Here is a 26,797-nt window from a genome sequence, read left to right on the forward strand (position 1 = left end):
ATTAAACGGCAGAAAAATATTGTTACTCTAAAGGACCGATCCAACTCATAAAAGGCAATGGAAGCCTTTCCTTTAGCATTACGGGAAGATGGTTTAAGCTATAAAGGAAAACGTGCGATAAAGCGGTGGATCAGAACATCAAACGGCCTCCTCTCTGTTCTGCGTTCCTGCTGGTACGCAGCTTTGTGCGGACTGTCACCTGCGTCGGGTTTTCTCCCCGCTCATGTTTTTACTGTCAGCTTTTATTTTCACATTGCGATTTTCCCTCACGTTCCCTCTTTTCAAAGTAAGGTATCAGAAAAGAAAACGGTGTAAAAACCAAGCAAGTAACGCAAACAAGGTATTTAAGAGCGAGGCTCCGAGCCTTAAAGTCTCAAAGGGAAAGCGATTCATAAATGTCAGGCCGGCAGGCAGGCGCTGAGGCATCATTGATGCTGATCTTCATTCAACAAAATGCGCGCCGCCACGTCCCCCCGCCCGACCCTATTTTGCTGTGTTCCAAACAGCTGCAAAAGTGACAGAGAAACAAGCATTTACTGTCACAGCACCCAGCAGCTGTCCCCACCGGCACCTCAACCCTGCTGTCCCTGGCACCCTAAATTACTCTGTGTTCATTCAGGTCTAGTCTTTCGCCCCTCTGGCTGCCAGGAATTGGGTTTAAATAAAACAGAGAAAGCGAATGTGCGCCGAAATAACTATTTTGTAAAGCAGCATTGACATTTGGGGACTCCTCTAAAGAAAACATACATTCAATTATGTATAATGCAGTTATACACGATCCCGCTGAGCATTCAGCTGCGTTTGCTGAACGGGAGATGGGGATCTCGCAAAGAATTTGGGAGCTTCCTTCTGCTAGTTAAGATTTTTCCAGCGGTAATATTTTTTCCATTAAAATCCCTGATCCTTCCCTGTGGAAATCTGATCTTTAACTCCAGAGTTAGCAGGATTAAGGCTGAAAAGGATTTTCAGAGGAAGAATTACCTTTTTTTCTCCTGTGTTTGTATAGCAGCTATCGTGAGGGGGTGCTGACTCAGAGGAGGGATTCCCAAGTGGTACCATAGGAGAAACAATTAATAATCACAGTAATCATAATTAGTAGAATTGTGCTTCTCCATAATTTTGAAGAGATGCTGTCCAGTCCGCGCCATGCAGGAGGAAAGACGAGCCCTTTTGCCAGCATCTCACTTGGCCTTTAACGTGTAACGCGTGTTGCTGAGCCCACAAAAGCAAATTTTGCTTTGTTGCTGGTATCTTCGAATATCTGAACAGAAACAACACACTGACATGTCGTTCCCTTTGCACCGTTTTCACCTTTACGCGTGCACATTTTCAGAGACCGAAAGGGAAGGCCGTCCCCTTCGGGTCTGTAGTTGCTTTCACCTCTGGGTCCTTGGCTGCCGGCACCACGGCACACAACTTGAGGCTGGGAAAGCTGCAAGATAGAAACTCAGAACAAGCCACTAGTTAACTTTTTTTTCCCCCACTGGGATATGAAAAAAATTAACAAACATGAAAATGCATGTTTATTTGTTAGGAAGGGCTACTTTATTTCATTTTAGCGGAAATGCCACACCAGGCCAAATGTAAAGAGTTTCATGAACCCCTCGCTGCCTTTGACTCACACTGAGGTCAAAGCTGTCTAAAAATAAATGTCCTTTTTCTCTGATATCTGCTGCCACGATGAAGCCTAGAAAGAGGCTTAGGAATCCCGTGTACTCCTCCGCTTGCATTTCAAGCAGGAGAGAGGTCAGTGGAGTCCTGCCCAGTGCAGGTGTGCAGAGTTTCTTGTATCAGCGCCAGGTAAATGTTCATGGGTTGGAAAAGAGCTGCTGGGGGACATGTTCCTCCATTGTTCGCCCTGCAGCTGCCAGACTATTCCTGTCCAGAAAAAAAGGAGAGATGCCGGAGCTAAGCACCCCATTAACACAGTAAAAACCAATATTAAACTAATATTCAGGCCCCGTTCCCCCGTTCTCAGCAGACTGCAGCAGCTGTGCAAGGGGTGCGATTTGCATCCTCTCGCCGCGGTGGGAGCCTCAGGTCCCCAGCTCTTCACAGTCCACGGAAACGCCTCTAATGATGAGCTTTGGAGGAGGCTGTGCAATAAAAACTTGTTCTTGCTGTGGTGGGAGCACACAGGGACTGGAACACAGCGACTTTCGTGAGAGCACACTAATTTTTCGCTCCTGCTGTGCAGGTGACAACAAGAATTTCAAGAGCACGGCTAAGCACAGTGGTGGGAGCTGTGGAAATGCCAAGGACTAAATACCCCAACTGTTAATTAAAATTTACAAAAAGGTTCTGTACCTTTTACTCCCAAACTGTTTGGAGCAGCAAGGCTCATTTCATGTGAACAGAAGACAAATTTTGGACCTAAACTGATCTGCAAGCAGCTGAGCAATATAAATTCAGCCTTAAAATTGCGTGAGCAGGCACCGGTTGTGAGCTGGAGCCTTCGCAAGCGCACAGTGTAGGACTGACAGTTCATCCTGAGAGCAAAGCTTTTTGGCTCTTCTGCTGCTGTTTTAGTTGAAATTAGTTGAAAGTTACCACAGGTTTGGTTTTTTTTTTCTCCTTTCAGATAGCAGGAGCTTTCCTGAAAAGGATCGAACATCGTTTCACAGCAATCCCTGAGCCGCCGCTGAACTCCTGTATCCTCTGGGCAGAGCATTAATCCTGCAGATGTCAGAGGCTTATTTTAACATGACGCATAGGTTACTCTTATCTGATCAGGGGTTGTTTTTTCTTCCCCCGTAAAGCTCTTTCTGTTTGCTCTTTGAAATTCCCATGTAAAATCCGCTCACAGTTCAAAGGTAGCCAATTTTTGAAAAATGATAACTTTACTGCTTGATCAGATTAAGCGATAGAGCCCACCTTTGGGCTGGGCCTCCGCCCAGCCGGGGAAGGTGCGCAGTACGCGCGCGCGTTGCAGAGCATATCCCATCGTGTGCCGTGGTTCCCACGTGCTCTCCTGCCCTGAAAATGCCTTCCCTGTCTTCTACCGAAGATGAAATTTCTCCTCCCTGACGTTAGTGGGGCTCTGACCGTTCTGACGTGCACGCACGCTTATTCCCACACAACGAGTAGGTGCGGCGGAGAGGAATCGGGACGGGAGGTCAAGCCATCTCCATCCCATGGGGATTCTGAGGGTTCCCAGGTGACAAGTGGCAACGTGATGGAGCCAAGCACGCAGACCTCGTACTTAGTGCCTGATCCCCAGCAACGCTGGCATGAGCTGGCCAGGAACTTTATTGGAGACCGTGTCAGACTTCAAAGAAACTGGTGGGCCTGCGCTGTGCCCGCTGTCTGCCATGAACCCCCAAATCCTCTCTAATCATCCCCCACTTGGGTGCACTTTTTAAGGCTCCATCGGGCAACAGAATCTCAGATCTTCCCTCCCAGATCTGCACCCTTTTCCTGGAAATCCCGATGCCAGGGCCTGCCCTGCAGCGGGCTGGATTGAGACAGAAAATGTTAGGCCAGGTCTAGATGACTCATCATGGGGGGTCACTGCAAGACCTGCCCTGCAGTTCCATCATTTGCCCATCCCTGTGCAAACATCGCTGGTACTTTGTCATACAAAATTTGAACATGAGACCCCGTAAAACGAATGACGCCTCTTGAACCCACTTGTTGTCCCAGCATAATCTCGTTCCATTTCGTGGATGAGCAAACTTCCCCAGAAACTGGAGCTACTGAGGCTTCCCAGGTGCTCCAGCTCCCTCCTCAACCTGTGTCATCTCAGCTTCTCGCAGCCTTGCCCAGGTCAGACGGGTCTGCGAGGCAGAGCAACGCTGCTCCCTCCGCCAGCTCGGCTGAGAACTGATGCTCAGAGACATGAAATGGTTTGTGCAAGATCACAGAACCGGGCGCGAGGCCGGACACGTACCCTGCTCCGGTCACAGGCACCACCTCTTCCCCGCGCCCATCTCTGGAGCGAGAGGAAGCAACTACCGAGAGCTGTCGTCGTCCTTCTACCTGCGCTGGACAAAGAGGAATTCAAGTGTGTGGGCTGGGAAATGCAACTCCCTGCCTCGGGCAGAGCCAGGGAGCGGTGAAAGGCAGCAGCGTGCAAGAAAACCAATGTCTCGAATTCCTGCTGTCCTTGGGGGCTTCTTCTGCAGGAATTTGACTTGTAGTGGAAGGCAGGGAGCAGCAAAGAGGGGCTCTTGTTTCCACTCCTACCTCCGTGGGCTTGCCCCAACGCTCCGAGCGTCCCACAAAGCCTTTCCCAGCCTCAGCCACGCAATGGGGTTCAAATCTGCCGGGGAAGCTGCTCCGCAGGAGAGGGAAGGCGGACTAAAAATAGCGATTATTGCTTTGACTCAGCCACCCCTAAATGAGATGAAATACAATTTACCTGACTGACGGAATTTTAGTAAGGTAAACTTATACAAGAGCTATGAAAACCCAAGGAGACGGGCGTTATAGAGGTGTGTGTTAATTATATGTCACATGAGGGGAAAAAACCCGCTTTGCCAAGCGTCCGACAGCACTGCAAAGCTGCCGGTCTGAAGCCTGGGGAGACAGAAACTCCTCCACAGTCTCCTTAAGCTCTGGATTGGGCCCTGGAAGAGAAGTTCAATTAATCCTCACTTGCAAGGTCAACACATACAGCACGCCTCGAGCCTTAAAGACAACATTGTTTTAAAAGACACATTGTAAAATGATATTTAAAAAAAAAAAAAACAAACCCACAACTTTGTCCAAAGGTAGCTCACTTTGTGACCCTGCAAACCGAACGCTGAAACCTTGAGAAGTTCCTAATAAGGAAACGAGAGGATTTTTAAAATAAAATAAAATAAAATCCTGCTTTGCACTTGAACGGAATACGTTCATTTTCGCACAGGAGGCACGCCGACATCCAGGCACATTTAAACAGCGTTACGTTTATATTCAAAGCGTACGCTTTATTTCGAGGTGATCATACATCGCAGTAATTAAACAGAATGCTCTCAAACCACCACGTTCCTGTGACTTTTAAAATGCTGGAACGCTTCAAGCACTCGCACAATTCCTATTTTTTTTCCCCAGTAAATCTCGTTCTTGACCCTCTTTTTCCAGGGGGCGGCGGGGCTGGGGGGAAGCAGAGGATAAAACTGGAATTTGGGAAGTTGCTTTTTTTTTCTCCAGTCGCAATTAGAAGGCTTGGATTCCGCGGGTAATTAGAATCAAATGCTCCAAATAAATGCTGCAAAACCCGGGCTCTCTTTGAGAGGGGCAGCCCTTCAGATCCTTTTATAAAGGGGATTTTGCAGAGGGGCCCGGGGCGTGCAGCCCCGCACCGGGGGTCTCCCGCACCCGGATTTGGCGGGGGAGATTTTGCGGGTGAACCCACCCCCACCACCCCAGCACACCCCCCCCAGACCCAAAGGCTCACCCCGAGGTGCCGCATCCTCCTCCGGATGGTGCAAAGCGCCCCTCCCGGGGAGGCTCCCCGGTGCCCGGCGGTGGGGAGGCTGCGGGGAGAGCACGGCGGGCCGGGGGCACCTCCGGTCCCGCACCGGTGCTTCTGCCACGCACCGACCTCCCCAAAGACCCCGCCGCGGAAAGAGAGGGGGGGCTTAAAAGCAACCGGCTGTCCCCAGGCCGCGTCCCGCCGGACCGGAGCCCCGGGCGGCGGCGGCTGCTGCTGCCGCTCCGCGGCCCCGCACCGCGGCGGCCCCGCACCCGCTCCCCGGTACCTCCCCCCCTTAAAGAGGGGGGGTCCCCTCCGCACGCCGCGGGTCTAAACCACATCCCCCCCCACATCGGGGGTCCCCGCCGGTAGCGCGGCGCGGGGAAGCCCCCGCAAAAAGGTAATGGGGGGGGAGCCCGCACACGCCAAACGGGGGCCCCTCCCGCGCCGGGCCGCCCCCGGCCAGCGGGACCCCACGGCGGCAGCGGGGTGGGCGGGGCGGCGGCGGGGCGGGCGGGGAGACCACGCCCCTTATGTAAATATTCCCTCCCGTTCTTCCAATGGGAAGCGGCGCGGGGGGCGGAGCCGCTCGTCCTCCCCTTAAAGTAACTTGTTGCCGGGGGCCGGGTTTCGCACTGGACGTGGAGCGCGGAGCGGCGCGGAGGGGCGCGGCGGGGCGCGGAGCGGGCGCCGGGACGCGGCAGGACTGCTTCTGGTTATTGCCTGATTCTCTTCCTTTTTTCTATAAATCCTTTTTTTTGTTGCTTTTTTTTGGGGGGCTGATTTCTGCCCGTTTGTGCTTTTTTTTTTTTTTTAAAATTCTTCTCGGTTTTGTTGTTCTTTAACTCTTTCTTTGCCCCCGGGGCGCCCGCGGAGGGGTGCGCGGTCCCGCCGCTCCGCCCGGGGCGCTCCCCCTTTCCCCCCCCCCCCCGCTCCCCTCCCCGTTCCCCCACCCGCCGCCACCAATGCTCAACATGACCGAGGAGCACGACAAGGCGCTGGAGGCTCCGTGCAGCCCGGCGGGCACCACCAGCTCCATGTCCCACGTGGACTCGGACTCGGACTCGCCGCTCTCCCCCGCCGGCTCCGAGGGTCTGGGCTGCGCCCCCGCACCCGCCCCGCGCCCGCCGGGCGCCGCCGCTCCGCTGGGCGCCAAGGTGGAGGCGGCCGAGGTGGACGAGCGCTTCCCCGCTTGCATCCGCGACGCCGTCTCGCAGGTGCTGAAGGGCTACGACTGGAGCCTGGTGCCCATGCCCGTGCGCGGCAACGGATCGCTCAAGGCCAAGCCGCACGTCAAGCGGCCCATGAACGCCTTCATGGTGTGGGCGCAGGCCGCCCGCAGGAAGCTGGCCGACCAGTACCCGCATCTGCACAACGCCGAGCTCAGCAAGACCCTGGGCAAGCTCTGGCGGTGAGTCCCGGGCCGCGCATCCCCGCTCTCGGGCCGCGCATCCCGCGCGGGGCTCCCCGCTCTCCGGCCCCCGCATCCCCGCTCTCCGGGCCGCGCATCCCGCGCGGGGCTCCCCGCTCTCCGGCCCCCGCATCCCCGCTCTCGGGCCGCGCATCCCGCGCGGGGCTCCCCGCTCTCCTGCCCCCGCATCCCCGCTCTCGGGCCGCGCATCCCGCGCGGGGCTCCCCGCTCTCCTGCCCCCGCATCCCCGCTCTCGGGCCGCGCATCCCGCGCGGGGCGCCCCTCTGCGGCCCCCGCATCCCCGCTCTCCGGGCCGCGCATCCCGCGCGGGGCGCCCCTCTGCGGCCCCCGCATCCCCGCTCTCCGGGCCGCGCATCCCGCGCGGGGCGCCCCTCTGCGGCCCCCGCATCCCCGCTCTCCGGGCCGCGCATCCCGCGCGGGGCGCCCCTCTGCGGCCCCCGCATCCCCGCTCTCCGGGCCGCGCATCCCGCGCGGGGCGCCCCTCTGCGGCCCCCGCATCCCCGCTCTCCGGGCCGCGCATCCCGCGCGGGGCGCCCCTCTGCGGCCCCCGCATCCCCGCTCTCCGGGCCGCGCATCCCGCGCGGGGCGCCCCTCTGCGGCCCCCGCATCCCCGCTCTCCGGGCCGCGCATCCCGCGCGGGGCGCCCCTCTCCGGCCCCCGCATCCCCGCTCTCCGGGCCGCGCATCCCGCGCGGGGCGCCCCTCTCCGGCCCCCGCATCCCCGCTCTCGGGCCGCGCATCCCGCGCGGGGCGCCCCTCTGCACCGCGCATCCTCTTCTCCACGCGGAGCACCGCATCCCAGTTCCGCGCATCCCCCACCACGCGGGATACTGCTCCGCATTGGGCTGAGGACGCGGCAACCCCGCACAAACCCCCTCACCGCGGGGCTGAACCGGCAGGACCCCTGTGGGCTGCGTGGGGAGGCGACGGGGGCTTTGCCTGGGAGTGCAGGGCTTGATTCCCTCTCCCATTGCTTTTTAAAAATTAGAAAAATGAAAGAGGAAAAAAAAAGCCCCATTTTAATCTTTCTTTACTTTTTTGGCCGTCTGTGCCTGTGGGGGATTCTTGAAGCATTTCAAACCAAAGAGCAGAAATCCCCCAGAGCATGTCCGCACGCTGCGAAGGACGCGCCGGTCCCCGCTCCGAAAAAGCCCCCGTGCAGGGGCCGGGGCGCTGCCGAGGGGTCCTGCCCCAGCGCGGCGTCACCCGTGGATTTTCCCTGCTCCGTCACCGAGATGCGCAGCCTGGGCCCTTTCCTGGCCAGGGTTTCCCGTGTCCCTGTCCCCGGGAGACCGAGACTTTTTTAATTACTTCTTCTACAGTGGCTTTTTCTAAAAGTTTTTTTCCCTTGCCTTTTTTTCCCCTTCGCTTAACAAGCTATAAACCCAAACAAGCCAATTTTTCGCAGTTATTTTAATCTGCTTTCTAATTTCCCTTCTTCCCCGCCTGCTCGGCGCTGCCCACCGATGCGAACTTTGTTTTTTTGCTGGGCGGCATCTGAGTGCGCTGCGACGAGCCACGTTTGACCGCGTGGGAGACTCGGTCGTGTCTGGTTGTACCGAACTCGCGTCTTTCCCACCCGGTTTGGGCCAGCGATGCTCCCGCTGCAGTTTGAGTCTCTCCAAGGGTTTGCGAAGAGAGCTCTGGGCGGGGGAGAGTTTTAAAAGAAATAATCCCGTCGCCGTTGCCTTCGTGGTTTCTCTGTAAGCACCGAACAAAGCTGGAAACAGGCAGCGTTGTTTGTCGAGGCGATGGGGTAGCACTGGTAGGGCAAACGCAGGAATAATATTTGGCAAAAGTGTTTAAAATGGGGCTGGGGGATTTTGTTTTGCCCAGTTATTGGTATCCGTAGTGGTCAGCTTTTTTCATGCCTCTATAGTTGATATTTTAACACATTTTTGCAACGTAGTTTAGCTCCTTTTTTACCACGGCAAATTTGTTTTGTCATTAACTTTATGGTTGCTCAAATCAGTGTATGGGAAGTGGGGATGCGAGTCTGATAATAGGCTGAAAACTTTGAAGGAAAAGACATTAATTCTTGATTTTTATTTTTTTTTTTTGCCTCCCCTTTACTTAAAAAATAAAAAAATCCATCCCAAACCAGTTTGTTAAGTGAAAATGAGAAACGTCCCTTTGTGGAAGAAGCTGAGCGGCTCAGGGTCCAGCATAAAAAGGATCACCCGGATTATAAATACCAGCCACGGAGGAGGAAAAGTGTGAAAGCCGGGCAGAGCGACTCCGACTCCGGCGCCGAGCTCAGCCACCACACGGGCACGCAGATCTACAAAGCGGACAGCGGGCTGGCAGGCATGGCCGATTCCCACCATCACGGCGATCACACAGGTAAAGGGCTCCTGCGGGGGGTGGGGAAAAACCCTGCAGGTCCCGGGTGCGTTGCTTTGGGACACGAACCCGCTGGCGGGCGCGGGCTCGCCTGTCCCCCGGCTGAGCATCGGTGCGATTGGGGCCATCCAAAAGCAGGAGCCGTCGCCCCGAGAGCTGTGGTTTTGCACCGGGTTGTGGACGCGGCCACGGTTTTCTTTAGTAAAGGCTTATAGAGCCGGCTGTGCGATGGGAAATCCCCCGAAGCGCAGGGATCCCCGGTTCCCAGCTGGCCCGGGAGCAGGGGGCATTAACTGCGAGCTAATAAGGGTTAATCATGTGTTGGCCATGCAAGGGGTGCCTGGGGGAGCGGGTCCGGGAGACGCGGCTTCCCCCCGAAGCTCCCCGCTTCTCGGCGGCGCCGCAAATTGGCACAGGGCGCGTGTTGACAGATTCCAGGAGGATTGCGAACGTCCTGCAGCTTCAGACGCGTCTGTGCTTTCACCCAGCCTGGCTGGGGATCCCAGCCCGGCCCGCTGTGCTGGGACGGCTCCTCTGCCTCCGGGAGAGCCGGGCTGGCTTCAGGCTGCCCGCGGGGAGGGGCTGAGCGGGTCCCTCCGGATCCAGCCCCTGGTCCTGCTTCCCAGGTGAGGGGCAGTTTGTGCAGCTGGGGCTGTCCTGCCGTGTCCCAGGGTGACCCTGATGGGCACAGCGCGCTCCCCGTCTTCTCCTCCCCGCTGCGAGCCGTCACCCACGCGAGTGCCTTACCCCAGCCACGGATGTGGTTGCAGGGGAACGTCAGCTACCTCCAACATGGGGCTGTAGATTTAAATCCCCCTTCCCGTCTTGCAATAAGAAGGGGGAGAAATATGCTTTTTTTTTTGCTTTCAATCCTCCTTGAAAGAGTCCGTTGTTTTGCGGGCGCTCTTGTTAAAGCCTTGCTGTCCCTTCGTCCCCAGGCCAGACCCATGGGCCACCCACCCCACCCACCACCCCCAAAACCGACCTCCACCATGGCAGCAAGCAGGAGCTGAAGCACGAGGGCCGCCGCCTCGTGGAGAGCGGCCGCCAGAACATCGACTTCAGCAACGTGGACATCTCGGAGCTGAGCAGCGAGGTCATCAACAACATGGAGACCTTCGACGTGCACGAGTTCGACCAGTACCTGCCGCTCAACGGCCACGCCGCCATGCCGGCCGACCACGGCCCCAACGCCGCCGCCGGCTCCTACGGCGCCTCCTACTCCCACGCGGCCACGGGCACCGGCGGCACCAACCAGGTCTGGACTCACAAAAGCCCGGCCTCGGCGTCGCCGTCCTCCGCCGACTCGGGCCAGCAAAGGCCGCACATCAAAACGGAGCAGCTGAGCCCCAGCCACTACAGCGACCAGTCCCACGGCTCCCCCGCGCACTCCGACTACGGCTCCTACAGCGCCCAGGCTTGTGCCACCACCGCCTCCACCGCCACGGCCGCCGCCTCCTTCTCCAGCTCCCAGTGCGACTACACGGACCTCCAGAGCTCCAACTACTACAACCCTTACCCCGGCTACCCCTCCAGCATTTACCAGTATCCTTATTTCCACTCCTCCCGCCGTCCCTACGCGACGCCCATCCTCAACGGCCTGTCCATCCCGCCGGCCCACAGCCCCACCGCTAACTGGGACCAGCCGGTCTATACGACCCTGACGAGGCCTTAAAGGATGCGCGGAGCCCCCGAGGGTTTCCCCGACGTATGCACTAATGAAGGAATGAAGACGAAGAGCGTGGAGTGCCGCGATAGTTTCCGAAGTGCCTCCTGAGCCACTGGGAACTCCGCTTGTTGCGACTGGATGTCCCCTTGCTTCAAAACTCTCCAAAAGGACAGAGCTCTATTTTTCTTTTAATTAATACAATTTAAAAAAAATAAAAAAATAATTAAAAAAAAAGAAAAAAACCCCAACAACAACAAAAAAAAAGGACCGGCAATTCCTTTTGACTAAATGAAGGACAAAACCATTCGACTCCTCTGTGAGGACTGAACTTACTCGTCGTGGAAGTGCAAAAGTGGAGCAGGGGGGTGGGAAGGGGGGGAAAGGAAGGGTGTGGGGGGGGAAAAGCTGTTTGAGACTTTAAGGGTCTATTGCAATGTGAGGGACGGACCAACCTTGAGGGCAAGAACTCACTGGGACCAACGCGGATGAAACCCGAAAACCCGGCTATTCCGTGGAACAACCTCGTGGGAACAAGCGAGTCTGGTGGGACCAACCAATTCAATGTCTCAAGTGTTTGTTGTTTTTTTTTAGTCAAGAGTTCTTCTAAGCAAGGTTTGGCTGTAATTAACATTTTGTTTCGTTTTTTGGTTTTTTTTGGAAGCTTAAAGTGTTTTGTTTTTTTTTTTAATCTGTTAAATATGTATTTATGTTCTGTATTATTTTTGTCTTTTAATTAATGAAGTAATTTTGTGCAAAAAGTAGAATTTTAAAAGATTTTAAAGACGGGGTGGGAGGGAGCATAAAACTAGTGGAGCTGATCCAATAAAATGGCGTTATGAGTCGATAGATTTTCGTTGGTTTTTGGGTTTTTTTCATTTGAACCGCTGCAGCAGTCGTGTTTGAGAGAGGAGCGGAACGAATCTGCCCGTCGCAGACCTGGGCACCACCAGGAAACTCAGGCAGGAATGTGAAATAACGAGGGGGGGAAGTTACTGACGAGACGGGGAGGCTAAAACGATTGCAAAAAGGAGCAGGCGGTTTTTCTGGCTACCTGCTTTCAGGCGTTAAATTTGGATTATTTTGGGTTTTTAAGGCATTGCGGAGCGTTTGAACACTTTCAGAGCCAGGACTACTTCATAGGAAGATGTAATTTAACGAGAAATTATCAGCTTCTGATTTAATTTTGGCTTCTAGGGACCAGATATCATCCATCAAGCTGTGAAACTAAAATCTTCTCCACTAAAAAAAAAAATGTTTAGGTACTTAGTTTTAGACTAATATTTCATTGATATATTTCTACTTCTTCCATTGTATGCTGAGCATATAATAACCATCTATTTTATGGTAACTTGTGCCTTTAAAAACTTTGTAAATCTAAAAACACATTTCAGAGGTTATCATCTTTTTACCTTTTCTACGTTTCCTACTCTTTTTTCTAAAAATATTTTTTGCATATTTCCTTTTGGGGACGTGGGGGTTGGGGCAAAATACAGAAAACTCATTTTTATGCAATCTATTTTTCTGTATAAAGTTTGAAAGACTTTGGCTGTTACTTATCTGTTCTCTTCACTAGCTTCTGACTAAGCAATGCTAACTTTTGTACAGATCAATTTGATAAAATTAAAAATTGCTTTTTATCAAGTACGTGTCTTGGTTTGCTTTGTTCGGGCCTGTTTCTGCGCTGAAAAGAGATGCGGAGAAGAGCTTCGAGAGACAGGATATTCAGAATAAAATATTTTGACCAAGATTTTTTCCATCTGCCTGATACGCTGGGTTTTTTTCCCTTGCTCCCTTTCCCTGTCCTTAAACGGTGTCTCACTATGAGATTTATTTTTTTTTTAAATTTTCTTTTACTTCCTCACAAAGTATATTTTTCCACGCCCGTAATCCCGAGGATTTCATAGGATTTCGGTGAGGCTGCTCACATGAGGGAGGGTTTGCAAGGTCAGGCCGCATGCTTTTAGACCAAGTTCATTTTATTGTGTACGGCCCGTAGGAATTTTACAGTAACAAATTCAGTTTTCTGGTTGGCGAGCCCTTGTAAAAACCTCTTAATTACGATAGCAACAAAATTATAGGTTGCATGTAGTGGTTTCGGTTTGGTTTTTTATTTAAATCCAGTCATTAAAATAGTTACATTTGTGACTTCTTTTTTTTTTTTTTTTCTTGTATAAACTAAGCTGCAGTTTGGTTTTACCAGGTCAAACTGGTGCAAGATTTTCAGGCTGGGCCTTAATTGGGAGGAAAAACTTGGGATTAGGGGAAATTCAGCCGCCGCAGCCCGAGAAAGGCGCTCGGGCCTGGGTTGCAGTGCAGCCCTGTGGAAAATGTTTTTTAACATGGGAAAACAAATGTGATGACAATTAATGAAGCTCGAGAACATTAACGAAGTCTGAACAACAGAGTCCCGAAGCAAATGTGCCGTTTGCAGTATCTGCCAAGAGCTATCTTGCCAGAGTGTCTGTAACTGGACACCATTTTCTCTGCGCTCATTTACAAAACTGCTGGCAAAATGACTTTATTACGCTTTCGGCCAAAGCTGCAGAATAACTTGCAGAGGAGACTTTCTTTCCTCCTTTCTCCTCCCTCCAGTTGCGATGCGAGCTTCGCGTCTCAGCCAAGCTCGTGCTTGTAAAACAGATGCGTTTTGGCTTTGCGTGTTGAGGTAGGGCCTCCCCTCCGAAGTCGTGCGTTTTGGGGCGGGGGGGGGAGAAGAAAAAGGGTGAGATGGGGATAGAAGTGCTTATCTTTACTTTCTTCTTGGTGTTTAATAGCAAAGCTTACAGCGACTTCACTGATACCCGGATTAATACAGTTAAAATATCTGTATGCAAAGGTAGCGTGAATCGCCCAAAATTCTGAAATTAAAAATTGCCCTGAAGCATCTCTGGCTTGAGGGGGGTCCGTGCACCCGCAGCAAGGGCCCTGGTCCCAGCCCTGGGGAACGTCACCAAGCTCTTCCCTCTCTCCTTTTCCCAGCGAACTGCGCCGCGGCGGCTCCCAGCGCGGGTGACGCGCGGCCGGGGGCTGCGGGGCGTTGTGCGGAGGGGTGCTGCGGGAGCCCCGGGCGGCCGCGGGGTCCCCGGACCAGCCCCGCCGACGCGCCGAGGGGACACGCCTCCGAAACGCACGGATTGCGCACCCGTTCGCTTTTGGCTGGACTTACTCGCTTTCGCTTTCCGCAGGCTTCGCAAAGTCAAGTTAGATTTTTATTAATACTTGCAGAAAGAAAACGCTGGGGATCGGCGCTGCCCGGCAGGTACAAGCGGTAACGCGGGCCTTGGAGACCCCTCTGCAGCTCCTGGAAGCAGCTCCCCTTTGAGCGGCTCATGCCAAATGGTGACATTCAACTTTTTTTTGTATTTATTTATTATTTTCCTTTATCCCTTAGAGTCACAGACACTTACTGCACATTTGCTGTCGAGTAAAATTCAATTAAATTACCAGACGGGTGTCCAGGAAGGTGATAGGCGGGTAAAATGCACCGGCCTGAATGATCCCAGTGACTCAGGCTTTAGGGTGAGCTGGAAATTCTCTAAGGGCACCAGAAGTTCATTCCCCGTGCCCAGATTTACACTTAAACATACGCATCTCCCGTTTCATTTCCCGAGGAGAAAACCACCCACCGGGGGCACAGTTTATATTCAGAGAAGAGCGTTTTGATTTGAAATTAATGCTGTTTGTATCAAGGCGTTTTCATGCAATGTCCTTTTCTTCCATTTTAGGCGTAGATACCGGCTACAGAAAGAGAAGTGATTTTCCATGAGCCGAGCGTCTTCCTGGCGTGAATGGCAGCATTGTGTGTGCCGAGCGCGGCTCTGACGGCTCTTGTGTTGGCGTGAATCTGGAATGCCTCTGCAGAAGTCAATGGGATCAGGTGAAACCAAGGCCGGCTTTTGACCCCTGGCTGTCAGCAAAAAGGGTTCTCAAGATAATTGCAGGAATACACGAGCGATAAAAGTTTTTATTTTCGGTGCAGAGAATAATGAATGTTGCTATTTATCTGAATTGCTCAGAAGGTACTGTTTAGTAAGAAAGAGGAAATTAGTGTTATAGACCGTATCCACATTCCTTCTGTGCAGTGGAAAAAGTCCCTTCCCATCCTCCTTATTATAATTTTTCCTGGAGCGATATCAGCTTTTGTTACACATTTTTTACAGTTGGGTATTAGGTTTATGGCAAAGAAATTCTTAAATGGCATTTCTATGACAGCGCTCGCCTTTAATAAACTCCCGCGCGGGTATTTCCCCGCTCCCCGTCTATGGGTTGACCTCCTCGGGGTGTCTGGCTTTTCCAGCTGGGCTCGCCGGGCCCGGCCCGCAGCTCTGCTCTGCTGCGAGACGCGGGGCGGCGAGAGCGGGGCTACGGGACAGCCGCGCCGGGCGGGCGCCCCAGGGCTGCTCCCCGCGGCATCCCCGCGGGTCCGGACGCAGGGGCTTGGCCGTCCTCGCACGCCGCTCCTGGAAGCAGCAGCCGCGGGGCTGCCTGTCCTCGCCCGGCACCTCCAGCCCGATGCTCGATGAGATGAGAAGAGGCGTGCGGCCGCCCCCTCCCTCCCTCTGCCACGTTTGTCCTCCCATTGCCAAGGCCGGATGCTCGCAGCCCCTGGCTGTTGCCTGTGATCTGGCAGCAAAAACGATTAAATATAAAATAAAAATAGCTAGAGACGTGAGCGCTGCTTGGAGTACACGGTGTTTAAGCGCCAGGAGGGCAGCGAGAGCCGTTTTCAGGTGAGCGGGTAGGGCAGAGCTATGCTGCCCTGCGAAGCCGGAGAGATTTTGGGGAGCAGGAGCAGCGGCGTGCAAGCCCTTGGGAAGGCTCGGTGGCCACGGGAGCCGCTGGGACAGAGCTGGGCGAGCTGAGGAGGTGCGGTGGTGAACACAGCGCGGCTCAGCCCCGGTCCCCTGGGAGCCTGGATGAACCCGACCCTTGGGGAAGACTTTAAGGAGGCATCAGTATTGCCCAGTTTTCAGTCTTTGAGAGCATGAGGTTGGATCCAATTGATTTAGGGCTCCTTTAAGTCTGAAGGCAAATTTTATAAGTGTGAATTAGAACCATAGAATCATTAAGGTTGGAAAAGACCTCTAGGATCATCAAGTCCAACCGCCGACCCCAGGCTTCCTAAACCATGCGCTGAAGTGCCGCGTCTACACGTCTTTTAAATACCTCCAGGGATGGCGACTCCACCAAGGAGGGCTCCAGCCTCCCTTCTGGGGGTTGGCAGTGAAAGCAGGGAGTTTCACATCAACTCCTGACCGCCCCGTGAGCGGCGCACGGAAGAACCCCAGCTCCCAAGAGAGACGATGCCTCGTACCTCACCACTGCCCTGCTCTTCCTCGGAGACGCTGCAGAGGCTCCATCAGGTTTTGGGGGAGTTCATCGCACAGCACCCTAATTAACAAAGGGATGGGAGCTGCACGGGACTGTGGGAGCCGGGGAGACCTGGCCCAGCCCCGGTCCCACCTCCACCGCGCCCAGCTGAGCCAGGGTGGTGTCATTTTAAGTTCACTTTATGTGTATTATACGCAGGAATTAAGGATGGCACCAAGCGGCAAAGGTTGAGGCTTGGGGAGGGGAAGCCATTTCCCCAAATGAGTCAGCAGGAGCTAAAATAGCCACCCGGAGCCCAAACCACGGAAAAATGGCACTCGTTACAAATTGCTTCGTTCTTCTGCCGCCCTGCAACCCCAGCCCGCGCCGGAGCCGCGGAGGTTGCAGGGCAATCCCTGCCTGCGCGGTGCGACGCGATGCAGGGGCTGCTCCCCGACGGCGAGCGTGGGTTTTTGGGAACGGCAGCCCTTCGCTCAGCCCAGGCGGGTCGTGGTGGGTCTCAGCCGCGGGGTTTTTTGTTACGGAGTCGAGGAGCTTCGCGCCGTATTTTCAGAGCAGTGCAGGTTTCGGTAGCGGTGCCGTGGCCGGAGCGGCAGCTGGTTTTGTGGCCTAGGTGGAAAGTGAGTTTATTTTTCTTGCAGAACCTCGCCGCACAAGGAGGGGAACAGCAAGCAACGTCTTTCCATAAAAAACACGCAATCTGCACTGAAAAAAACCCAGTTTCAATAGGGCTCAGAAAACAAACCTACTCCTGGCTTCTGCTGCAGCCTGCTTGCGGGAGAGTCACCGCGGAGGGATGGGAGTCACTGGTGGGGTGGCTGTTGCCACCAGCCCGGGGGCTCTTGCTCAGAGATGGTTTGGCACTGGGATAAACGTGATGGGTGCTGCCAAAAGTGGGGCTCTGGCCTCCCCGCGCTTGAAAGAGCCGCTGGCGTTCCTGCTGACCCCTATTAAGCCGCTCCCATATGGCCGCGGAGCTCAGCCATGCACAGTGTGTCACTGGCTTAACTGGAGTGTTGGTTTTGACCTGATTTAGTGAAGCCCGTGCAAAATAAAAAAAGGGGGAAAAAAAAAAAAAGCCAGTTGGACACACTTATTCAGGTTTAAAAGCCGGCTTCTTTCAGTTTATCTTAAACCAATTAGGAATGAAAAACAAGCCACTCCTAATCCAAAATAAGAGGGTGTCCCTCCCTGTCTCGGCCACCCGCTCCCGGGGCTGTGTTGGTTTAGGGAAAGCGATGCAAAGCTGCCGGCGCGGGTCGGCAAGCGCCGCCCGGGCGGGGGCAACGGCAGCCGCGCACCCGTCCCGCCGCGGCTCCGCAGCCCGGCCGCTCTCGCAGCCGCGCTGGCATCGGCTCCCGCTCCCCGTGTTTGTTTGTGGATGTGTGCGCAGGCAATATTGTGACTGTCAGAGACGTGATATTAAAACATTTACCCAAAATACCTCTGCCTGCCTTTCTCCTCCCCTTGCTCGTCCCCCTCCTCCTCCTTTTGTGTGTGTGTGTGTGTGTGTGTGTGTGTGTGTCTAAATCCCCAGCGTGGCGATGGAGGTCCTCACCCAGGAAAGGGTTAAGTATTTTGAAAGGTCTTGTTTGAGGTAGAGTGAATTTTAACCACCACACACATAACGAATGCGAAACAGCCTGAATTGCTGGTGAGGAGCCAAGAGCACAAGAGAGGAGCTGCTGAATTTTAATGATTCATTATTGCATGGAAGGCCTTTGTCTTCCTTTATCCGGTGCACAATAAAAGAATTAATTGGACAGAAAATGGCAGGGCAAAGAACTGACAAGTCATTAAGGGGCTCTGAATGGCTGATTAGGTGCACATTGGGGGTGGAATTTCAACTGCACTGTTTCAGCAAGGGCTCCGGAATAATAATGGCATGGCACAGTTTATATTTTGTATGCAGTACCAGAAAGGCCTTTATGTTGGCATTGTGGTGCTATTTATTATGCTGTCTATTTAGCCATTGTTGGCATTGTGTTTGCAATAAGAATGCACAAACAAAGTTGGGATTTCTTATTTTTTTAAAAAAAACTTTGCGAAGGCAAAATAATTGGGAATCAGGATCTCGCTCCACGGATAGTTTTATTAATTTTTGTGTGTGTGTCCAGAAACGGCAGTAAATATTTAGACTTGCGAGAAGTAGCTTCATTTAGAAAAAGGAAAAGAACTAATAGACTTCTCCCACTTCCCCCCGTTCCCCAAGAGCCGCCGGTCGGGGAAGCCTCGCGCAGCTGCCGGAGCCCCCGCGAGCGATGGGGCGCTGACCACTTCCACACCCCGACGCCGGGAGGATGCAGCTCAAGGAAAAGCAGCCAACTGGAATTATCGGTAGCTAGGAAGTTCATTGAACATCTCGCACACGGATCCTTTGAGGCGGCTTCTGCCAACGTTTCCTTGTTGTTGTTGATGTTAAGCAGTTGCCTGCGAGTTATAATAAAAACCACACACACAGAAGGGAAAGAAAGAATGAAAAACCAGCCCAGCACGTTGGGTAGGTGTGATTTTGATGAGGAATGAGGTTTTTTTCTTAAAAAAAAAAAAGGATAACAAATAGGAATAACAGCTTACTGTCAGGTCTGTACGCAGCTGGTTGCAAGTTTCAGGGGAAAAAAAGGGAAACTTTAATGAAGAGACAGCTTTTTATTTCCCTGCAAGTGATTCATTACAGCTCAACAAAAACAGAAAGCTGTCACCCTCACGGAACCTAGAGATTTTCACACGGCAAAGATCACATCTGAAATTGCGCTCAAAAGCTGCAGAGGATAACTTCAATTTCTGACAACCTCCTTCCTCTCCTCAGGATGCCGCCCCCGACCTCGCTGCTGTTTGATAACCAAACGCAGGGATGCCCTCCCCCTCCCGCCCCACAGGCAGCGATCGCCCCTCCGCCTGCCCCGCTCCTGCGCGCTCGCTCCGGCCGAGGGGCTGCGCCCGTGGATGGAGCCCGTCTTTCCAAGGAATAGAGGAGCAAAAGCCGCCGAGCGCTGAGGCACCTTGTCCGGCTGCCCCTGCAGCCTCCTGCCGGCTTCTGGGAGGGCTCGGATGGACTGGGAGGGACTGGGATGGACTGGTCCCGGCTGACGTGGGCAGCACGGCGTTGCCGTACCCCATCCCCGTCCTTCCCTTCTCGCCCCGGGGACCCACGTCGGGGAGGTTTTAGCACCACGTGCTCCGCCGCGGCCCCGCTGGGATGAGCTCACACACACACAGAGCCGTCAGAAAACCACCTCTCCGCTCCTGCCTGGAGGAGACAGCAGGGAGAGTTTGGTTTTCCCCTCCTCTGCAGCCTTTGCTCCCCAGTTTTCCTGTGCTGGGGGCAGAGCGAGTCGCATCCCCGATGCGACGCGGGGCAGGGCGGGCTGGAGCGAGGCTCGGGGAGAGACGGGGAAGGGACCCCTCCACCGGGGACGCCGAGGTGTCCCCACAAAGCCCTTTGCAGAGGGAGGCTGCAGAGAGAAAGCAGGCTCCGCAGCCGCCCGTTGGCAACGGATCTCCCCAAAACGGCAGCCCAAACCGATGTACCCACACACACGCATCCCGTGCCTCCGCCCAGGGCCTTTCTCACGCTTCTCTTGGGTTTTTTTTATTATTTTCCTGGGTACTGTGGGCTAATAACGGGTTAACAATATATATATATATAAAAATCTGAAAACGTGAGAGGGGATTTGGGTGTCAGGGAGATGGATGAGCTGCAATCTGAAACTTTTTAGGTAAGAATAAGTGAAAAGGAAAATGGGCTTATTACAAAAAATGCCATTCTCAGTAGAATACAGCCCTTCTGTAATAATATTTTAAGAGGTAGTTAGTGGCACTCTTCTTTCGGGAAAGTAAAGGCATGCGTGTCAAACAAAAATAAAATAAAATAATAAAAAAAAAGAGGTGGGAAGGTAGCTGGTTCCACTGGAAATTGTAATGTTCCTCCTGAGACTTCAGCTTCTTAACACTGTGAAAGGAGAGGAAAAAAAAAATATATATATATTGCCGTTTGCACTCCTCCGTTCGTGCTGCAGCTGGGAAGGAGGCAAATAGACAAGCCGCTATTAGCGAGGAGGGATTCATCGGCCGGGAGCGCTGGCGGCTGCCGAGCCGGGGCACGCCACCACCGCTTGCTCTGCCACCGAGGGCGGCTCTCGCTGCAACCGCCTTGGCATCCTGGCCCCTGGAGCTGAGCCGTGAGTCACCCACAGGCTGTCCGAGAGCAGCGAGTCGCCCCTTCCTGCAGACACCCCCTTTTCCTGACAAGGAGGACTTCGTGCAACCCCCGATGAGAGCTGCTGCAGGTGGGCAGCAGCTTCCCAGGCTGCCGAGGTCCCCCGGCCCTTGCTCCTGTCCCTCTGAAGCTCTCGCTGCCCTGGGGCCACCTGAACCCCGAAAGGTCTGTTGGCTTTGAGAGCCTCCCTTGGTCGCCAGATGGAGATGGGGAGAAAGCTGGACCCAAACGGACAAAATTCAGGCAGGAATCCAGATGTTCTCAACATTTGGGAGACATCAGATCTGCGGAGGAGGAGCTTGGAGCGACGTCTATCAGAATGAAGTCAGGTGAGAGCTTCAGAGCCAGATTCTGACCATCCCTTAAGAGCTGTGTGCTCAAGCCCTGGAAGAGTTGGCTGAAATCCACGCCTGGTGATGGGATACAGAGAAGTTAAAAACATATCTAAAACACTTAACCAAATTCCCAGATGGAAGCAAGTTTATTTTTTTAATGAAAATAACTTAACAAAACATCCGAATAGTAGATGTTTGTGTTCTATTTCTGGGAATGCAGGAAAGAACCTCTGAAACCCCCCAGAAAAAAAAAAAAAAAAAAGCTAAAACAATCATCCCCGAACTATGTAGATATTCAGATCTTCTTGGAAGACAGAGAGAAGATGGAAATATCTGCACTGGAAGAGGGCAAAGGTCTGTCTCAGGAGTATCCTGCAAGGCACATGTAGGTTTGCCATGCAGGGGCAAACAAAAAAAACCCTCAAACCAGAGAAACAAACAGGGCTTGTATGAAATAGCCCTTCCCCTGGTCTCTGCCAGCCCCTGGCAATCAGCAATTGCTTTGAGACACTTGCGTTGCCTCAATGCTATGCCTAGAAGTTGCATATTTTCCATGAATTTGTCTAACCCTCCTTTGAACCCAGCTCTGCTCTTTGCCTCTGCCTGTGGCAAAGCTCTGTGGCTAAACTGTTTGCTCTGAAAAAAAATAAGTCTTTCTTTCTATCTAATTTCAGCTTTCTATTCAATTACTGTATCATGAGACGCACCAGGTGATGGCAGGAATAATAAGTCTCCTTTCCCCTTCTCCTTTCGTCATTTGGTGCTTCACTGCCTATACCAAAAGAGCTCAGTCTGGGCTGGAAAAAGCCTGCTAGAAGCAAATGGCATATTTCAGCTCCAAACCTAAAATATCCACTTTAGGCAGAATTTTGTCCCCGTCTCTGCCTCCACGTTGGGGCCCAATACGCCCCTGGCACTGATGCTGGTGCCATTTGTCTCATCCCAGTGTGAAAAATGGACTTTAAACATGCTTTAAAAGTCAGGGTTTCCTGGTTTCTGAGCAATAAATCCTGCTTTTTGGGCCCTGCCTTCCAAGTGATAAATTTCTAGATCTCTGGGAAAATACACTCTAGGGAAAGCAGACAAAGCGGAAAAGGCTGAAATGACATTTATATCTTGGGTGGCGAGGCAGCCCGGACAAGGCGGTCGTACCCATGCCTGCAGGAGGGAAGGACAGACCCGGCGGAGCAGACGGAGCTCTCTCAGGGAGAGGCAGGCAGAGCCGGGGCCCGACTGCCCCCAGAGACCCAGAACGGGACCGCCAGCTCCCAAACTGGGTGACGTCCCTCATCCTGCCCAGGCTCGGGGCACCCCGGCTCACCTGGGAATTGCCATTTCAGGGGGCTGAGACCTGGGGTGCAGCAGATGCTCCCCCATCCCCTCCCGCGGGGACAGCCGAGCTCCCCCACCACCCACCTCCCGCCGGCTCCTGGGATTTCCTGAGGTTTCAGGGCCACCCAGCCCGAACCCCAGGGTACACATTTTGAGCCCTAAATGGCTCAAATGGCATCTTTTGGATTTTCCCTTTCACTTAAATAGAGGGATTTATTTTTATTACCACTACGGGCTTGTTCCAAAACCCAGTCGACTCAGCAGAAGGCCTTCATGGGCTTTTGGATCAGACTTAGGCACTTGGTGTAGTCTCTCCTATAACAAATTATCCATTATTTGCTGGTTCTCATTTAATTATTAAACAGAAGTTGCAGATATTAAACTTCCAGGTGCCTTGACATCAAGGACAAGACTCCCATTGCCTTCGGGAGGTCCCCGGGTTTCACTCCGGCTCCTGACACGGCGGTGAGTTCACAGACTGTGAAAAACAGACCCGTGCTGTTACGTTACAGGTCCGGTCCACTGTGCTCGGAGCCAAACAGTCCTAACAGCCAGACGTACTGAGGTGGACTTTGGCCAACATTTCTGCAGTCCAGCCGCAACCGAGAGCTTAATGTACCTCTGCGTGTAACATCTGCTCTACCTTCCTGGGAACGGTCCTCGCCGCGCCTCTGATCGCTTCAAACATCGCTGCTGAACGCGGGGATTAGGGAGGATTTGAGGCATCCGTTCCCTTGTGGTCTGAGCTTCAGCTCTCTCAGGGTGTTTTATAAAGATGGGAAACTCTGATGCTTTCACCTTGCTTAAAACCCTTGAATATTCCTGAAGAGCGTAGGAAATGAAGATATTGCTTCTCTTATTCTTCTCGCAGCGGTTTTTCTAGCCTGCGACGTGTCCCGTGCAGCACCTTGGGGGAGAGCAGCAGAGGACCCCGCTGGGCATGCAAGGATGCGCTTTAGGAAGCAGAAACATTTCCACGCATCTAACACCGCTGAGTTTTGCCATGGCCTTCACTGGAGAGTGCATGACGTTTGCAAATGGGCTTTGCCTCTCCCTTAAGCACTCAAAAAGCTGCTCTTAGTGTGTATCATCCTATAAATCTACCATTGCCGTGGGCTCACCCGAGCCCAGAAACGCTCTTTCCTCCCCAGCCCTAGAGCAGTGCGCGCAGGGCTGGTTTCCCCATAGGCTCCCCTATTGCAATGGGGCACACGGAGAGAAAAATTCCTCCGGCTCTGTCTTCACCGTGGGTTATCGGGTGCTCTCTGTACTCAGGTAAGCTCTGATTGGAGCTAGGCTTGCTGGAGTACAAGAGGTGGGATGGGAACTGCTGCCGCACAGAGTGACGGCAACTGAAAACAGCACCTTTTCCCACACTGAAAATAAGCAATTTCTGACTGCAGTGTCGACTTGCTCTTAGAACTGAACACTTGACTGTTCTCTGTAGGAAGAAGCGTTCATATACAGGGATTTCAGAAGTAACCAAGTCCTGGAGTAAAATCTTCACCCTCAGGACACCTGTCCCTCCCTTAGAAATGTAATTCAGTGCCATTTCTGTAGGTGTAAAGCTCTATAGCGGCAGTTAATATATGCATACTTCTGGGTTCCCTCATTACCATTTCAGTTGGCTCGTTTACATAATAACACAGAACAGAAGATCATTTGCATAAAATTAAAAAAAAAAATCAAATAACTGAACGTTGCTTTTATTTTGAAAGGCACAGAGAATGAGCCTGTGAAGTTATTTATATCCCCGAAAGTACCAAGGAGGCTAATCGGCAGGGAACCATGCTTTCTGCACAAAATGGGACTTGACCACTTCAATTTATTCATGAAATATTAGCTCACTTAGTGGAAGAGTTTTTTAAGCAGCTGGGTTGGAGCTGACGGGAAATCCCCTCCCAGCTGCAGCGGGATCAGCACGACTCGGAGCCAGACAAAAGTAAATTCCCCCCAGCTCCGGTCCCGCGCAGCACCTGAAGGGGCTGGGGATCGAGGGGTCCGCTCCTTGGTTACGGTCGGCGTGACAGAAATATGCCATTCTCTCCCAGCACTTCTGCTAATGGTCATTTACCTAATCTGGGGGTTTTACAGCCGCCCCCTCCCTGGTGCCGTGATGCTCGGGCACCTTCATCTACCACTAAGAGCTGGAGCAAGGCTCCTCGTGGGCTTCCCGGGTTCCCCGTTGTGTCCTGATTTCTTCTGCTCCTCCCAACTTCCACGGCCAAATATTCCGACGCGGGCAGCCCTCGGCCATCCCATCCGATGGGCCAACATTGCTGTTGATGTAACGGCAGCGGTTTGGGTTTGCAGCGCGCCGAGTCACCGCCGGCAGAATACACCCTCCGGTGTATAGACGCGCCGGTACTCAGCACGGGCAGACGTGGCGGTGCGGGTTACGTGGGGGAAACGTGAGACTGAGCAGTAAAACATGTACTAATTTGGTATTCAAGGCATGTGCAAAATGGTCATATTTGCATGAGAAAAGCGTGTTGGGAGAAATCTTAGGCCAAATCCTATTTTTATTTATAAACCTCCAAACACGCAGCATCTTCTCTGACACCGGGAACGTTACTTCAGCTTTGCGCAGGGGTAATACGAGCTGAACCTGGCCCAAGAGCACTCAAAGCCTATGAAGGACCGAGCTCTTTATTACAGCAACTCCTGGCAAAAACCATCACCAAAATTAAACTATAACCTCCAGTAACAAGCTGGCCTCTGCACTTTTAACAACGGTGCAAATCCTTCTGTAGATTACTGGGCCGAGCAACGCTGCCCTTGGCAAGTTCATGCAACGCTGACGGCCTCGAGGCTGAAACCACGACCCTGGCCTATCTCCTCTGTCTGGTCTTTGGAGACCGGCTCTGGACTGTGGGAGCGCTGGGGCAGAGGGACAACGGGACAATGTCTGTGCCGGGACATCCCTGTCCCACAGCATCACGCTCTGAGACGAAGTCCTAGGGCAAGCATGAGAGCTGCCCTCCGCCCCCCGGTACGCCAAAATGAATATGCATTGTTGGGCAGGGGGGTGGAGGGTTTCAGCACACTGAGCCTGCCAGCCTTGGCCTTCAGCCCCAAATATTCCCATGGCCTCAATAATCTTGTTCCCTTTTCCTCATACTTCTCCATGCCCTCACCAGGGCTGTGGTGGCTCCGCGGGCCCACCCCGGCCAGGTGTTTCCGAACGCATGTTCACAAGGAGCCGTGTCCTACTGTCCCGTGGGAAATCCCCCAGCAGAGCTGCGGTGGGAAAGACGAGAGGTCCTGCAACAGTCCCGCTGCAGGTCCTTCCCCAAGAGCAAGATTCGGGAGGGCAAGATCTTCTCTGCTGAACCCCCCACCCCACAAATCATGTACGCCCACCGGGACCCTCAGCTCAGAGATATTTCGCCTTCGTGCTCGGTGCAGAGCGCTGGTGGTAGATCACACTGATGGGGGGCACCTTGAGATCCCGCTCCCAGGAGCAGCACGCCCAGGGGAGGTAACGCACAGCTTTGGGGTGGGCTCAGTCCTGGCGCCCAGGGGAGGTAATGCACAGCTTTGGGGTGGGCTCGATCCTGGCGCCCAGGGGAGGTAACGCACAGCTTTGGGGTGGGCTCGATCCTGGCGCCCAGGGGAGGTAACGCACAGCTTTGGGGTGGGCTCGATCCTGGTGCCCAGGGGAGGTAACGCACAGCTTTGGGGTGGGCTCGATCCTGGCGACGAAGGGGAGGTAACGCACAGCTTTGGGGTGGGCTCGATCCTGGCGCCCAGGGGAGGTAACGCACAGCTTTGGGGTGGGCTCGATCCTGACGCCCTGCCCGTCTCCAGCAGTGGGAGCACAGTGTCTGTGCTACATCTGCTCCCCCTTCCAGATACCTGCTCCTCCCGCGGGGCAGCAGCAAACTGCAGCGGGAGCTGGGGCTGGGAGCTGGGGCGCTCGATGGAAAGGGAGGTGATGCTCCCTAGAGTCCTACAAACATCCCTTGCAGAGGCAATGAGGCCTCAGCTCTTTGTGGTGTTTCCTTGTGTCCTGTACTGAATATTCAGAAGGAAAAGGCTTTGACTTCACCAATTGCACTGGGATCTCTGAGACAGGCTCCCGTCAGCACTCCGCAAGGTTGTCCCTCGTGCCGGTCCGTGCTGGATGGGTCTTCTCCAGGTTCCTCCATCCCAGACACAAATTGAGCCGGGGGGAATCCACAGCAGAATTTCACAGCTCACTGTTTTAATAAATGTCTGGAAAACGCAGAGTGAAATTGAGTTAGGACCTTTCCAATACACTAATATTTTGGAAGACAAGGATCATGCATATGGGAATAGTCCTGGCCCAGAAAGCATGGGTAAGACCCAAATAGCTCTGAATGCCGCTTGGAAGCTGGATTCAATAAAGGGCGATCCCTTGGAGCTGAGGAAACAGGACAACCAGCCTGCTGAGACCCTGGCCTTGCTGCAGAGGATTTCAAGGCCGTGGGCGAGTGCTGTTCCGTGATGCAGGACAGACGCTCTGCCCGCTAATAATGAGAAAAATAGCTATGAACACTGTTAATTGCCAGAATGTAAACTCGCTTCTGTGGTTTGCGACTCCCTCTTCAGCAGATGCTGCGGACGACGTGAACTCTGCTTTACACACGCAGCGTGGCCACGGAAAGGAAAACGATGTGTCCGTAAGGCACCTGGCTCAACTCCCCCAAAGCAACGCGGGGGGAAGCACCTATCCAAGGGCCCATGTTTTATTGCAAAGGGCTGAAGACTTGGCC

General features: G+C 53.6%; 1 protein-coding gene and 1 long non-coding RNA gene across 3 annotated transcripts; one reads left to right on the plus strand and one right to left on the minus strand.

Moving 5' to 3' along the window:
- Positions 1-1,499: 1,499 nt before the first annotated feature.
- Positions 1,500-5,898, minus strand: LOC135315156 (uncharacterized). 2 transcript variants are annotated; one of them, XR_010374592.1, is made up of 4 exons: positions 5,381-5,897; positions 4,722-4,763; positions 3,890-4,568; positions 1,500-1,878 (listed from the first exon to the last, which is right to left on the minus strand). It is a non-coding gene; the product is annotated as an uncharacterized LOC135315156 (long non-coding RNA). The 2 variants fall into 2 exon arrangements; XR_010374591.1 differs by having other exon boundaries at positions 3,890-4,763; positions 5,381-5,898.
- Positions 5,899-6,042: 144 nt separating this feature from the next.
- On the plus strand, positions 6,043-12,483 carry SOX8 (SRY-box transcription factor 8). Its single transcript, XM_064461415.1, has 3 exons — positions 6,043-6,809; positions 8,934-9,172; positions 10,111-12,483. Exons 1-3 carry the CDS (start codon positions 6,364-6,366, stop codon positions 10,845-10,847), a joined length of 1,422 nt encoding a protein of 473 aa, XP_064317485.1. The 5' UTR covers positions 6,043-6,363; the 3' UTR covers positions 10,848-12,483.
- The last annotated feature ends 14,314 nt before the right edge of the window (positions 12,484-26,797 follow it).

This window comes from Phalacrocorax carbo, chromosome 10, assembly GCF_963921805.1.
Source record: "Phalacrocorax carbo chromosome 10, bPhaCar2.1, whole genome shotgun sequence".
NCBI classification, from domain to species: domain Eukaryota; kingdom Metazoa; phylum Chordata; class Aves; order Suliformes; family Phalacrocoracidae; genus Phalacrocorax; species Phalacrocorax carbo.

What these genes read in the sequence shown, in the direction of transcription:
- SOX8 (XM_064461415.1), top strand. Translation starts at nt 6,364, where the DNA reads ATGCTCAACATGACCGAGGAGCACGACAAGGCGCTGGAGGCTCCGTGC. An exon ending in ACCCTGGGCAAGCTCTGGCG is followed by an intron (nt 6,810 to 8,933) that starts GTGAGTCCCGGG and finishes ATCCCAAACCAG; the next exon opens with TTTGTTAAGTGAAAATGAGA. An exon ending in CCATCACGGCGATCACACAG is followed by an intron (nt 9,173 to 10,110) that starts GTAAAGGGCTCC and finishes CTTCGTCCCCAG; the next exon opens with GCCAGACCCATGGGCCACCC.